The 12713-nt window shown below is 37.9% G+C and overlaps 1 protein-coding gene and 1 long non-coding RNA gene across 2 annotated transcripts; both read right to left on the bottom strand.

The window, feature by feature from the left end:
• Positions 1–87: 87 nt before the first annotated feature.
• On the bottom strand, positions 88–414 carry LOC113079461 (uncharacterized). Its single transcript, XR_003281714.1, has 2 exons — positions 303–414; positions 88–207 (listed from the first exon to the last, which is right to left on the bottom strand). It is a non-coding gene; the product is annotated as an uncharacterized LOC113079461 (long non-coding RNA).
• Positions 415–569: 155 nt separating this feature from the next.
• LOC113079465 (myosin heavy chain, fast skeletal muscle-like) lies at positions 570–8935 on the bottom strand. Its single transcript, XM_026251729.1, has 23 exons — positions 8863–8935; positions 8410–8455; positions 8034–8246; positions 7760–7903; positions 7534–7690; positions 7034–7061; positions 6812–6923; positions 6630–6722; positions 6480–6543; positions 6278–6376; positions 6091–6194; positions 5785–5923; positions 5584–5702; positions 5319–5468; positions 5061–5231; positions 4686–4986; positions 4355–4425; positions 4190–4277; positions 3987–4104; positions 3762–3885; positions 3152–3288; positions 2815–3070; positions 570–860 (listed from the first exon to the last, which is right to left on the bottom strand). The coding sequence occupies exons 3-23, from the start codon at positions 8232–8234 to the stop codon at positions 570–572; spliced, it is 2967 nt and encodes a 988-aa protein (XP_026107514.1). The 5' UTR covers positions 8235–8246; positions 8410–8455; positions 8863–8935.
• Positions 8936–12713: the final 3778 nt, after the last annotated feature.

Below are 12713 nucleotides of genomic sequence, written 5' to 3'. Positions count from 1 at the left end.
AAATGTGCCAAATACTCATTTTGTGTAGTTGTGTAAAGTTCAAAATCTGATGGCCACTCACTTTTTGATCTTCTCATCTGATTGCTGTTTTTCATTCTCCAGGTCCATTATGGACTCCTGGGCCAGTTTCAGATCACCCTCAAGCTTCCTCTTGACTCTCTCAAGGTCCATACGAAGTTTCTTCTCTTGCTCCAATGAGCCCTCAAGCTATTGTTACAGAAACTGAAACATTAACATCTGGTATAGAGCAATAATTTTAGTTCTCATTGATTCATGGTCTTATTCCTATGCCAACATCTTACATCGTCCACTTGCTGCTCAAGCTTGTCTTAGCTTTAGTCAGAGTGTTGACTTTGTCTTCCTCTGCCTGAAGGTCATCAAGAGTCTGCTGGTTGTGCCTCTTGGAGTGCTTTCTTCTCTTTTGTCAGCTTGGCAATGCTCTCGTCTTGAGAGGCCATCTCCTCTGTCAGGTTTTGACCTAAATAGAAACATTAATTACTGGTTTCATTACCAAGAGCCTGAATCATAACCGGCAGTTTATATGAAGAGTTTGGTTCCAAGTAGGAAAACTACGATTGGTTGAGCATATTGTAGAATGTATATATATATATACTGACTTTATTCTCTGTTGCATGTTTCTCCTTCTCCACTTTTGCCAAGGTGAGCTCCAGGTCATCAATGTCTTTTTTCAGCTCAGAGCATTCATCCTCCAGTTTCCTCTTCTTGGCAGTCAGTTCAGCATTGATTTCCTCCTCATCTTCTAGTCTCTCTGTTGTCTCTTTGAGTTTGCCCTCAAGTTGGATCTTGCTTTTGATGAGCCCTTCACATCTCTCCTCAGCATCATTGAGGTTTTCAGATTCCTGTTCATTGGAATGGATATAGTTAATGACTCATGCTTAGGGATTCACAATATATCAGCCACCATATCGGTATTGGCTGATAAATTTGAATTTTTTCTGTTATTTTATCGGACCGGTAAGAGAATTTGACCATTATCTTAGAGCTGATAAATAATGCATTATTTCCTGCAGAGACACTCCAGATGTGCACTGTTCACCATGATGGTTTTTAATTGCTTGAAATATTATTTGAATCACTTCGAAATGGAAAATACAGTGAACTGCAGTATGTGCATGGCAAGTCTATAATATTATATTGAGATCATTAGCTACTGTAAAATAATGTAACAGAATCTTTGTCCGCCTGGATTTTAGTGCATTGTTAAGGGAAGAGCACATTCACAACGGATACACACGTGACTAGCACAGTTAAGTTCGCTTGTGAATTAACAGTCTTCTGTTCAATTGTACGTTGTAGTATTGTGTTTATTTTATGCATATAAATCAGATTTTTCTCAGATAGAATGCATTTGTTTAAGCTCTAATCTATAGAGGTTTAATAGAGCGCTTCAATTTGCTGGTGATAATCTTTAGCTCAGTGCACGCAGCTCGAACATCAGTTTACAACATTAATAACTATGAATGAGATTTTATATATATATATATATATATATATATATATATATATATATATATATACACATGTTGTAATATATATTTATGTTGTATAAATATCTGAATATTTAATGCGTTCCATGTGTTTAATAAGATGGCAGCACTTCAATTTACTGGTGTTTATTCAGCTCCTCAGCTTCAGCACACGCAGCTTGAACAGTAATGTACAACATTAATAACTATAATTGGGAATCTCATAAACACAATAATATAAAGAGAATATTACCGTAATAAAGAAAGTTGTGAATTATTTGGGTTTATTTGCCGTGTTTCAGGACGTTCAGAGTGTGTCCACGACACATCTGACTATTCGAGCTGTAGCGCAGGTGTATTGCAGTATTGGAAATAGGCTACTTCTGTTTTAAACCATGAAGGCGAGCCACAGGATATCATACAAGCAACGTGCAAACTTTGTGCAAGTCAAACTTATGCTGGTGAACGTCTTTCACCATGATACTTAAAGTAAAATCTGTTCACATTTTCGGAATCTGATGACGTATTAACAGTGCGTATTCTCTCAGAGATGAAGAGAGACAAATATTCTAATATGTGGTGTGTATAACTGTTTTAATTTATTTCTTTAATGTTTCTCTTGGGGCCCGAACAGAGTGAAAACAATGAAAAGAAACTTATTTTTTTTTGAACAGGTTGTTTTTGAAAGTCGGTGCATAAAATAAAGCTGCTCTTTTGCTTCATTAATAAAGTATTACTGAGGTGTAACAATTTTATTCAGGCTGTAGGGCTATGACTTGTTGTAGGCTATAATAAACCTGTTTTAAAAGACATTATTAAAACATTTTCAGTGAAGAGTAGCCTATGCTTATAGCCATTTTCTTTTATCACAGTGTCACAGCATGTCAGTTATGCAGTGATCCACTATGAAATTTTTGTGAAGTAAATTCATTCTAATATTAATTTAATAATAAAAGTAACATAACATTACTAGACAGAAAATAACAGGCCTACATTAATTGGAAATGCCAAGTACTCTTAATAATGATAATATTTAATGATTTTGACAATATCTCTGGCTATAGTCCTTACATGATTAACGTCTTTCAACACACTCTGCTACACTTCTGTCCACTCTGTCTATATATGCTTTATTAATACCTTTTAATGGTGAGACTTTTTGGTAATCAGGCTCTCATAAATTCTGTGAAATGTGGATTGAGATTTATCGGCCAACATATCAGTTCTTGGCTTTCATATTTAAAGATTTATCGGTTATGGGTATCGGCCAAAATTTTCATATCGGTGCATCCCTACTTATGTTCATAAATGTAGGTGAAATACTCACAGAAGTTACTTGCAGTAGAAGATCGTTTTTCTCCTGAACAAGTGACACCATTTTCTCCTCAAGCTCCTTCTTTTTAGCTAATGCCTTTGTTAAATCTTCTTTCATTTTATCAAAGTTCTCCTTCATTGATGCCATTTCTTTTTCACTCTCTGCACTCTTCAGAAGAGGCTTGATCTTGAAGTACACCTTCATCCATGGCCAATGTTTGACATTCATGAATGAGCGGATGTTGTATTGGATGGAATAAATTGCCTCCCTGTGAAAATTGTAATCAGTAAACCAGCCTTTATCACACTGTGCAACTAAACAGTTGTGTTTCAGACATTATTGTAAGTACCTCCTCTCCGTCATTTTGACATACTCCTTCCTCATTACATATCCTCGGGCCAAAGCCTGAGTCATGGTAACCAGACTTGATAGTTTTTCATCTCTCATCTCCTCAAGAGTACCCAACAGACCAGCTTTAAAGAACACCTACAAGAACATTTGTAATATATTAGTGCTGTAGGGTTGAAGAAGCCAATAAGTGCTTTTCAGAGTAGATGTGGCCTGGGATATGGCCCTAATAATAACTGAGATTGGCTGTTCCAGTAATTCCAGTGGGGAAAAACATATATTATGGCCTATACTATAGTATAGAATGACATTTGGGAGAATTCTGTCCTTTCTTTTTTGATGTAACAGTTTGAGGAGGCATGACAGTGTCCGGTACACAAAGTGGAGTACAAAAATGTTTTGTGTAATCTTGTGTGGAATAAGGCTTGACCGACACAAAGCCTAGACTTGAACGCCTATTCAAAAGCTTCAGGCCTGCCTTCTTCATACTGATGCAGGGCAATTGGAAGGACTGAATTCTCTACAATGTCATTGTGTTGTAGCAGAGTAAAAAATGAGAAGGAAAGAGTTGAAATAATTTGTCCACGTGGTGTATTTGCTGAACAGCTCACCTTGGTGTGTCCAAATTTGTATTGGTTGTGGTCAATATCAATAGAGCCCAAGAGTTTCTCTGTAGCCTTTTTGTTGTCAATGAACTGTCCCTCAGGGATGACAGCAGCATTTAATACTTTGTATCTAGAGGACATTTACGGGAAGGTAGCAGTGAAATACGTTAGGAGGTGAAGATTAGGTTATACATCATCTCTAAGTAAGAAGTTGCAAAAAGATGTCATTACCTCTGCTTGAAGTCACCGTAGTGGATTCTGCTGGGGAAACCCTTCGTGCAGATTCTGATGCCCTCCAGCACACCATTACACCTGAGCTGGTGGATAACCAGGAAGTTCTCCATCAGACCTGAGATGCAAATGTTCTTAAGGTTCAGGTTTTCTTTTTTTTTTCAAAACCGTGATCTACTTGAGTCTTCAAGGATCAAGGTTACCTGGAGTCTTGGTTTCATTAGGAATCAAGCAGCGCACAAAGTGAGGGTGAGTGCTCCTCAGGTTAGACATCAGTTTACCCAAGTTCTCCTGTGGAAAGTTTGTGATTAATCTAATCGCAATGGTGAAAAATTCACAAACTTCAATTAGAGAGAGAATCTGTTTACCCTAAAAACTGCAGACACCGTCTGGAAGGAACCACCCTTCTTCTTGCCTCCTTTCTTTGCACCTCCCTCTGCTTTATATCAGTGACAGGGTTTTTTTGTTTGTTAATCATGTGTTGCTGTCCATTAAGCCCTTCAATAATCTCTATTTGCGTCTTGTTTATTCTAACTATTCTCTTGCATAGACAAACTTCGTTTTTTAAAACTCCAAAGTCTGTGATCACATAGTTTGTTGCACTCTGATGACCTCATTCTTTTTTCTTAGTTTTGTATAAGAAGGCGTCTTGTACATAATTCAAACACAAAGGAATTTAGGAAATGCAAATGTTTGTACCTTCTGGCACAGCGAGATACAGCAAGGCCAGCACTTTGAGTGCTGACTTTTGGTAAAGTTGCACGACAGAGTCGTTCAGTGGATCCTTGTTCTTCTCCAACCAGCCAGTAATGTTGTAGTCCACAGTGCCGGCGTAGTGCACCAGAGAGAAGTGGGCCTCTGCTTTGCCTTTCCCAGGCTTGGGCTTCTCGAAAGCTGAACATTTTCCCAGATGCTGGTCATGCAGCTTGTTTTTGAAGCTTGAGTCTGTAGCCTTTGGGAACATGCACTCTTCTTCAAGAATGGAGAAGATGCCCATTGGCTGTTGAAGAAATATTCGCACTCAAGTACAAGCACAGTGAGATTGTTATTTTAATTTACTGAATATCCTCTTACCTTCTCAATGAGCTCAATGCAGGTAGCCAAGTCCATACCAAAGTCAATGAATGCCCATTCAATGCCTTCTTTCTTGTACTCCTCTTGCTCCAGAACAAACATGGTGTGGTTGAAGAACTGTTGCAGTTTCTCATTTGTGAAGTTAATGCAAAGCTGCTCCAAGCTGTTATACTGATAATTCAACAGAAGCAATTATTGCAACTGACTGTTATCTTGTATGTCTTGATCCTTTCAGAGACATTAATGACTGATACTCACATCAAAGATCTCAAATCCAGCGATGTCCAGCACACCGATGTAGTACTCTCTAGGATTCGTCGTGTTCAACATCTCATTGATACGGACGACCATCCACAAGAACATTTTCTCATAGACAGACTTGCAGAGTGCAGAGACTGCATTGTTCACCTGACAAATTCAAAGGTCATTGTAGATTATATTAGTACCCTTACTTCTCATGATGACTATGTCTGAGACATGTCTCACTATATCCACAAGTAAAATGTGTTGATGAAGTCATCACCTGTGGTACGGTCTGGCCTTTGGTCACCATCTCATTCCCGACCTTCACTCTGGGGTAACACAGAGCTTTCAGCATGTCAGCGGAGTTGATGCCCATGAGGTAGGCGATTTTATCAGCCGCTAGGGAAGCAGAGTTTTATGCATTATTGTTGCTATTTAAGTGACCGTTTATATGTTAATTTGTGCTAAAATTTGATCTTACCCTCATTGCCATCAGGTTCTGCCTGCTCCTCTCTCTGCTTCTGTTTGAACTTCATGGCCCCATGATGCATCACCGCACCTGTCAGCTTGTAGATGCTGATCTTCTCATCAGCATTGAAGCCCAGAATGTCAATGGCACTCTGTTTTTACACAGACCAAATAAATCATAATGTTTATTGGAGTACTTTATACTGCGTCATGCAGTATTCAGTTAAAGCTTGTGTTTTTCTGATGTTTACTTGCTCATAAATTTAGCAAAAAGTCTAAAATACTTCTACTACTAATAATATTGCAGCTGTCCACATACATCTGTGGCAATGAACTCCTCCACATCATCGATGCTCTTGACAGTGATTTCACCCTGGCTGATCATCGGATAGTCGTAAGGGTTGGTGGTGATGAGCAGGGCCTCTTTAAAGAATTGATGTGCAGAATGTTTCCAGTGCTCTCAAACATAGAAATAACTGAAACACACAATCCTGTAGATTTCTCACCGAGCAGCTCTGGCTTGTGTCCAGTCATGAGCTGGTAGAAGATGTGGTAACTCCTCTCAGCAGACAGCTGGAATGTTACCCTTGACTTTTCTAGCAGATCTTTCCAAGAAGAGTGTGGTAAAAAAAAGACATTGTTTTCAATTGAGCAACCCACATCTTAGACTCCAAATAAAATATTTGGCTAAAAACAGTGTTGACTCACAAGTTTCAATATCTGCTTTGGCCAGTTTACCAGTGCCCGAAAAGTGAATCCTGATGAATTTACCCTAGATTGAAATCATTGATAAAAGGTCAACTGTTTGTGATCGACAATTTATGATGTTATTAATGATGATTCATAGGTGCAACTTACAAAACGAGAGGAGTTGTCGTTCCTTATAGTCTTGGCGTTACCATAAGCCTCCAGCAGAGGGTTGGCTGCAATGATCTGGTCCTCCAGTGATCCCTAGACGTAATTGTAGCACAGTGGGCAGTCATGAGGTGAATCACAAACACTGTCCTCATTAACACTGTCTAGAATAGATACTCACTAACCTGCATTTTTCCAGGGCCAGAGTCTGTCTTCTTTGGACCAGCCATCGCAACAGTTGCAAAGTACTGAATGACACGTTTTGTGTTCACAGTCTTTCCTGCTCCAGATTCTCCACTGGAGATTTATATGAGTTCATCATTTAGTCATAAATCTTTTACTGATTTACAATTATAACTAAAAAAGCTTCAGGTTTAGTTAGATTCAGCAGAAGAATATTTACTCACGTAATCAGGACAGACTGGTTCTCACGATCTGAAATTAAACCGTGAAATATTAACAGAATATATATTAGGTAGCACTCTATATTAACTTGAAGCTATTAAGTGTTTGTTTTTTGACAGTGTTATTAGATTAATAGGCTATATTCTAAAGTTAACATTTCAGTTATTTATTCATATAAGTACATATAGAAGATAAAATAATGCAAAATAATGGTTGTTATCAAACACTTACTAATTGAACAATGTACTACTCAGTTTCCTCAGCTTAAAAACCTCATTTAGGTACCGTTTATTAAGAAGTTGTTAACTAAGGATAAAAAAACATCAGTCACCTTTGATGGAAAGATACTATTTGGAGTTAATTCAGCTTTTCTATGAACTCTGTCACAACAGCAATTTATAGACAATGAATTATAGGCTAATACTTCATGCTAGTTATTATAAAGTGTATTTTTCATTGTCTCTTTAACTGTTATATGTTGAAACTGCTGGAATCCACTTACCAGTTAGCATGAACTGGTAGGCGTTGTCAGAGATGGAGAAGATGTGAGGTGGGGCTTCAATCCTCTTTTTGCCTCTGTATCCAGACACAACAACTGCGTCGTACACTGGGAGCCATTTGTATGGATTGACAGTGGCACAGAACAAACCAGAGTAGGTCTGAAATGGAGATCGTCCAGTTTTACAATGTTGCTGCCCTATTCCAGGAATAAATTATGATTTACTTACATAGATCATCCATGCTGCGTAACGCTCTTTGAGGTTAAACAGCACAGAAGGCTCATTCAGGTGGGTCATCATGGCCATGTCCTCCATTTTGTCAAATTTGGGAGGATTCCTTGGGAAGATTTGATCTTCTTTTACGGTGACAGTCTGTAATTAACTTTTTTTAGACGTTTTGTACACATATTTCTACACTATTTCTACACTATTAAAACTTTAAGCTTTGAAGACTCAAGCACAGTCACATATGAAATATTATTTTTTTATATTTGATACTTACTTTCCCACAGTCAGTTTTGACAGTAGCTTTGCCAGCCTCTATACTAAGAAGAGTACCTTTCAAGTACATCTCAGCTGGATCTGTCACGAAGAATGCTGTTTTGGCATCGAATTGAGCAGTCTGAGCCTCGAGTCTCTCTCTTTCTGGCTTCCGGAGGTAAATGGCCGCCGGGCCGAAACACTCCATTTCACCATCTCCCATGATTGTACTTTACTGTGGAGTACAACTGACATCACCATGCTGATATACTTCATTAGATTCACTTTTTGATTGTCATTGTCTTACTTTCAACTCTAACTTTCCTAATAAATTCCAATCAGTTAAACCAAACAGCCAAACAAATCATATTGTCACCATCAGTTGGGAAGTTCTTTACCTTGTATTAATCTCAGATGGAAATTGCAGCTGTCAAGTTCAGGATTCTGAAAAATAACAATTATATACTATAGACTATATACTAATTAGTAATATATATATATATATATATATATATAGACAGACAGACAGACATAGATAGATAGATAAATAGATAGACAGACTGATAGACATACATACATATTGATAGATAGATAGACAGATAGATAGATAGACAGATAGATAGATAGATAGATAGATAGATAGATAGATAGATAGATAGATAGATAGCCAGATAGATAGATAGACTGATAGACATACATATAGATAGATAGATAGATAGATAGATAGATAGATAGATAGATAGACTGATAGACAGACAGACAGATAGATAGATAGATAGATAGATAGATAGATAGATAGATAGATAGATAGATAGATAGATAGATAGATAGATGGATAGATAGTGACTCACCAGTTTTGATGGGCAACTGTGCCTCAATCAGAGGTTGTAATTTATATAGTATCTTTACTGAAGACTCAGCTGAACTGTTCAGCTGGATTTGGTAATGTTATTCTACATGGTTTATGATGATGCATCTCAGTCCTAGTGGAAAATAGCAACACGTTGTCCTTCTTTTGTTTCGTTGGTTTGTTGGAGCATGTGATATTTTAATTATTCTCATGGTTTAGATCAACTGAACAGCCTTTCTATACTTAAATTCATGATGTTGATATGTTTTAATTTTAAAGCAATAACATATTAATCATAGACATTTGGATACTACACTTATAGGATATAAAAGTTTAACAGTCCATGTTTTTCTTATGTTTTGTCTCTTTTTAATGTAGGCCTTCTTGTTGAGTGTATGTTTGTTTACAATGTTTAATTTGATGTCACTGAGGTCTTATTTCAATGTTGCATCTTATTTCACTCTTGGCAAAGAGGAGCAACTTGGTTCAGATGTAAAGAAGCAGTCAGCTGTCACTTCTATTTAATTTTAGAGGTGAAAGCAAGACTGGCACAATTTGATGACTAAAAGTTTTTACTTTTGATAAATGGTAATATACGACTTATGTTCTGGGCAACTGTCATATTAATAACTATTTGTTTTTGAACATTTAGCATTCATATTATTTCCTCTTTAAAAACCAAAGATGGACTGTGACAGTTCCTCCAAATGAATAAATAAATATATACATATATCTGGCAGGCTTTTCTTGGGCAATTAAACCTCAGTAATCACTGCACATACGGATCTTATTTCATGGTCATATAACAACTCTCAAAGTTATAAACAGCATGTTCATATATTGACAAATTATAAATATAGCACAGTGAGAGCTCATGTTTGTATTAAGTTTAGGTTACACATCCAGGCCATGGTGAAGACTTATTTGACCTATCATGACATTACTGTAAGATTTCTCAGTACGTGCACTGCTTTTTTAATTGACTGTACTTTTGAAATAAATAAACAAATAATTAAAAGTAATAATGTTTAAGACTTGCTCTTAACCTTATATGTTAACATTCATTAGCTGCTGCAGTATACTATTGTAATATATTGTTCTTAACTGACTTTGTCTTAGAGTCACAAGCCTAAGAATTTTGCTTGATTTTAATATAAATTTACAGACAACAGTCACCATACTCAGAAGCCTTTGGCCCAGAGATGAATAAGTACTACACACTTATTCATCTTTGGGACAATTGCTTCTGAGTATGGTGAGTTGTATTTCCAGATGCATTTCTCTATGAATATGGTACTGTTTGTTATCATACAACATCAGTCCATCAGTCTAACGAACAATAAGGGGGGCCCTGCTCTTGTAGCGACCAGCAGCAGGTGTGTTGTTGTCTGCGTTTGTTTGTCAAAAAGTGCTAAAGTTTTCTGTTTTGACGTTGTTTGATGGAAATGGACTAGATACGATTGTTCATTTAAGCAGTCGCCATGGAAATATACTACGTTGTCATCTTATGGACTTTATGGATTTATTATGTCCAAGGCGAACACAGCCAGCAACGTGAGCCGGTAAGGACATATTCTCGGGAATGTTTGATGCGATGGCACAATCCGCTTATGGGAAATATATACTGGGACCCGCTTGTATCTGAAGATATTCTAGCCGAGATCTCTAGGCGTAGGTCTCCTGGAAATGGTTGCAAAAACTCTCGTAAAGAGAGGAAGCGAGGAAAGCGAGGTGGCGTACGACTCCGGTTAAAACAACAAAAAATACGACGTATTCTGCTCCCTTCAATAATATTTGCAAATGCTGAGTCACTCAGAAATAAGATCGATGAGCTACAAGCAAATTCAAACTATCTACAGGAATACAGGAACGCCTGTATTATGGCCTTCAGTGAGGCTTTGGGGCGCCTGTTAGGATGGATAGAGACTCTGAAGTTATGGGCAAATCTCAGGGTGGTGGAGTGTGTGTATATATAAACCAGCGGTGGTGTAGCAACATCACCGTCAGGGAAAAGATATGCACTCCTGACATCGAACTGCTTTCCATCTCCATTCGTCCGTTCTGTCTCCCGAGAGAATTTCCCCAGATATTTGTGACTGTAATATATATTCACCCCAAAGCAAATACACAAACTGCTGCCGATATAATTCGTAAAGTGACTCAAAGACTTCAATCTCTTTCCCCGGATGCCCCATGTCTGCCTATGGGGGATTTTTATAATTGCAAACTGAGTAAATCCCTAAATTTTTATCAATATGTCACATGTCCAACTAGAAAAAATAAAACTTTGGACAAATGCTATGGTTCAATTAAGGAGGCATACAAGGCCTCCCCTCTGGCTCCCATAGGATCTTCGGATCACTGTACTATTAATCTCATCCCGGTGTACAGACCTATACTCAAAAGGGGGGAAGATAAAACTAGAGAGATTGAGATCTGGGACGAAGAGTCTGTTCTGAAATTACAAGGTTGTTTTGACTGCACCGATTGGTCTGTTTTCATTTACTCTGCTTCGGATATTGATGAGGTTGTTGATGCTGTATGTTGCTATATTTCTTTTTGTGTGGATTCTATTATTCCCAAAAAACATGTCAAAGTGTATGCAAATAATAAGCCATGGGTCACTAGCTCATTGAAACAAGTATTAATGAAAAAGCATAGTGCTTTTCATAACGGGAATGAGCATGAAATTAGGGAGACAACGAAGGAGGTCCGAGCAGAAATCAAGAAGGCTAAATTGCGATATAAAAATAAGATAGAGGAAAGACTGGGCAGTAGCAACCTGAAGGTAGCATGGGATGGGGTGAAAAGAATGATAGGGTTGCAAAAAACACCAAAAAAATCAGTCCAATTGCCAATGTATACAAGTGATAGTGAGTTATCTGAAGCATTGATCACCTTTTTTCACGTTTTGATAATCATGACTTTTCAGACAAACTAAAGAAATTAATGGAGGAACAGGCTCAGGTAAAATCTATTCCTTTCTCAATTGCAAAAGAGGAGGTTAGGTCTGTATTTAAGAGAAATAAGGTAAATAAGAGTCCAGGACCGGACCGGATAACTGGGAGATTGTTGAAGTGCTGTTCAGAGCAGCTCTGTGGGGTGTTTGCTGACATCTTTGAGATATCCTGGGAATAGGGAAGGGTTCCTATGGCTTGGAAGGAGTCTATCATAGTTACAGTGGCAAAGGGCAACTCTGTGAGCACACTAAATGACTTCAGACCAGTGGCATTGACCTCACTGGTCATGAAGTCATTTGAAAGGATTGTTAAGCGGCTTCTGCTGTTCAGTGTGGGTGGGGCCCTGGACCCTTTGCAATTTGCATATAGGGCTAGCAGAGGGGTAGAGGATGCCCAGATTACACTCTTAGATCTCCTCTATAGACATTTAGAGGGTCCTGGTACACATGCCAGGCTCTTGTTTTTGAATTTTTCTTCTGCTTTTAATACTATCCAGCCACATGTTTTAGTCAGTAAATTATTATCAGAATTTAACATTGAGAGTAATCTTGTGTGCTGGATTATGGACTTTTTAACTAACAGAACACAGCGAGTTAAGGTGAAGGGTTGTCTCTCTCGAAGGCGTGTCTCTTCCACTGGCTCCCGTCAGGGTGGTGTACTTTCACCTTTACTATACATCCTCTACACTAACGATTGTAGGAGTCAGTATAGTAATAGACACATTCTGAAATATGCGGATGATACAGTTATTGTCAGTTTACTGCAGAAACATGAATCTCAGCATGGGCCAGTGGTCGATGAGTTTGTAAGTTGGTGTGACAGGTCTTTTCTCCATCTTAACACCTCTAAAACCAAGGATATGCTGATAGATTTTAGGAGAAAACAATCTGGT

Source organism: Carassius auratus, unplaced genomic scaffold (assembly GCF_003368295.1).
Source record: "Carassius auratus strain Wakin unplaced genomic scaffold, ASM336829v1 scaf_tig00028147, whole genome shotgun sequence".
Taxonomy (NCBI): domain Eukaryota; kingdom Metazoa; phylum Chordata; class Actinopteri; order Cypriniformes; family Cyprinidae; genus Carassius; species Carassius auratus.
Note: the sequence above shows the minus strand (reverse complement) of the source record. Positions and strands in the feature narration are given on the sequence as shown.

Excerpts from the sequence above, each read along its gene's own strand:
- LOC113079465 (XM_026251729.1), bottom strand. The coding sequence starts at position 8,234 with ATGGGAGATGGTGAAATGGAGTGTTTCGGCCCGGCGGCCATTTACCTC. Across the intron at positions 5,469-5,583 it reads AAGGCCAGACCGTACCACAG|GTGAACAATGCAGTCTCTGC; the intron begins GTGATGACTTCA and ends TGAATTTGTCAG. Across the intron at positions 4,278-4,354 it reads CGGTGTCTGCAGTTTTTAGG|GAGAACTTGGGTAAACTGAT; the intron begins GTAAACAGATTC and ends AACTTTCCACAG.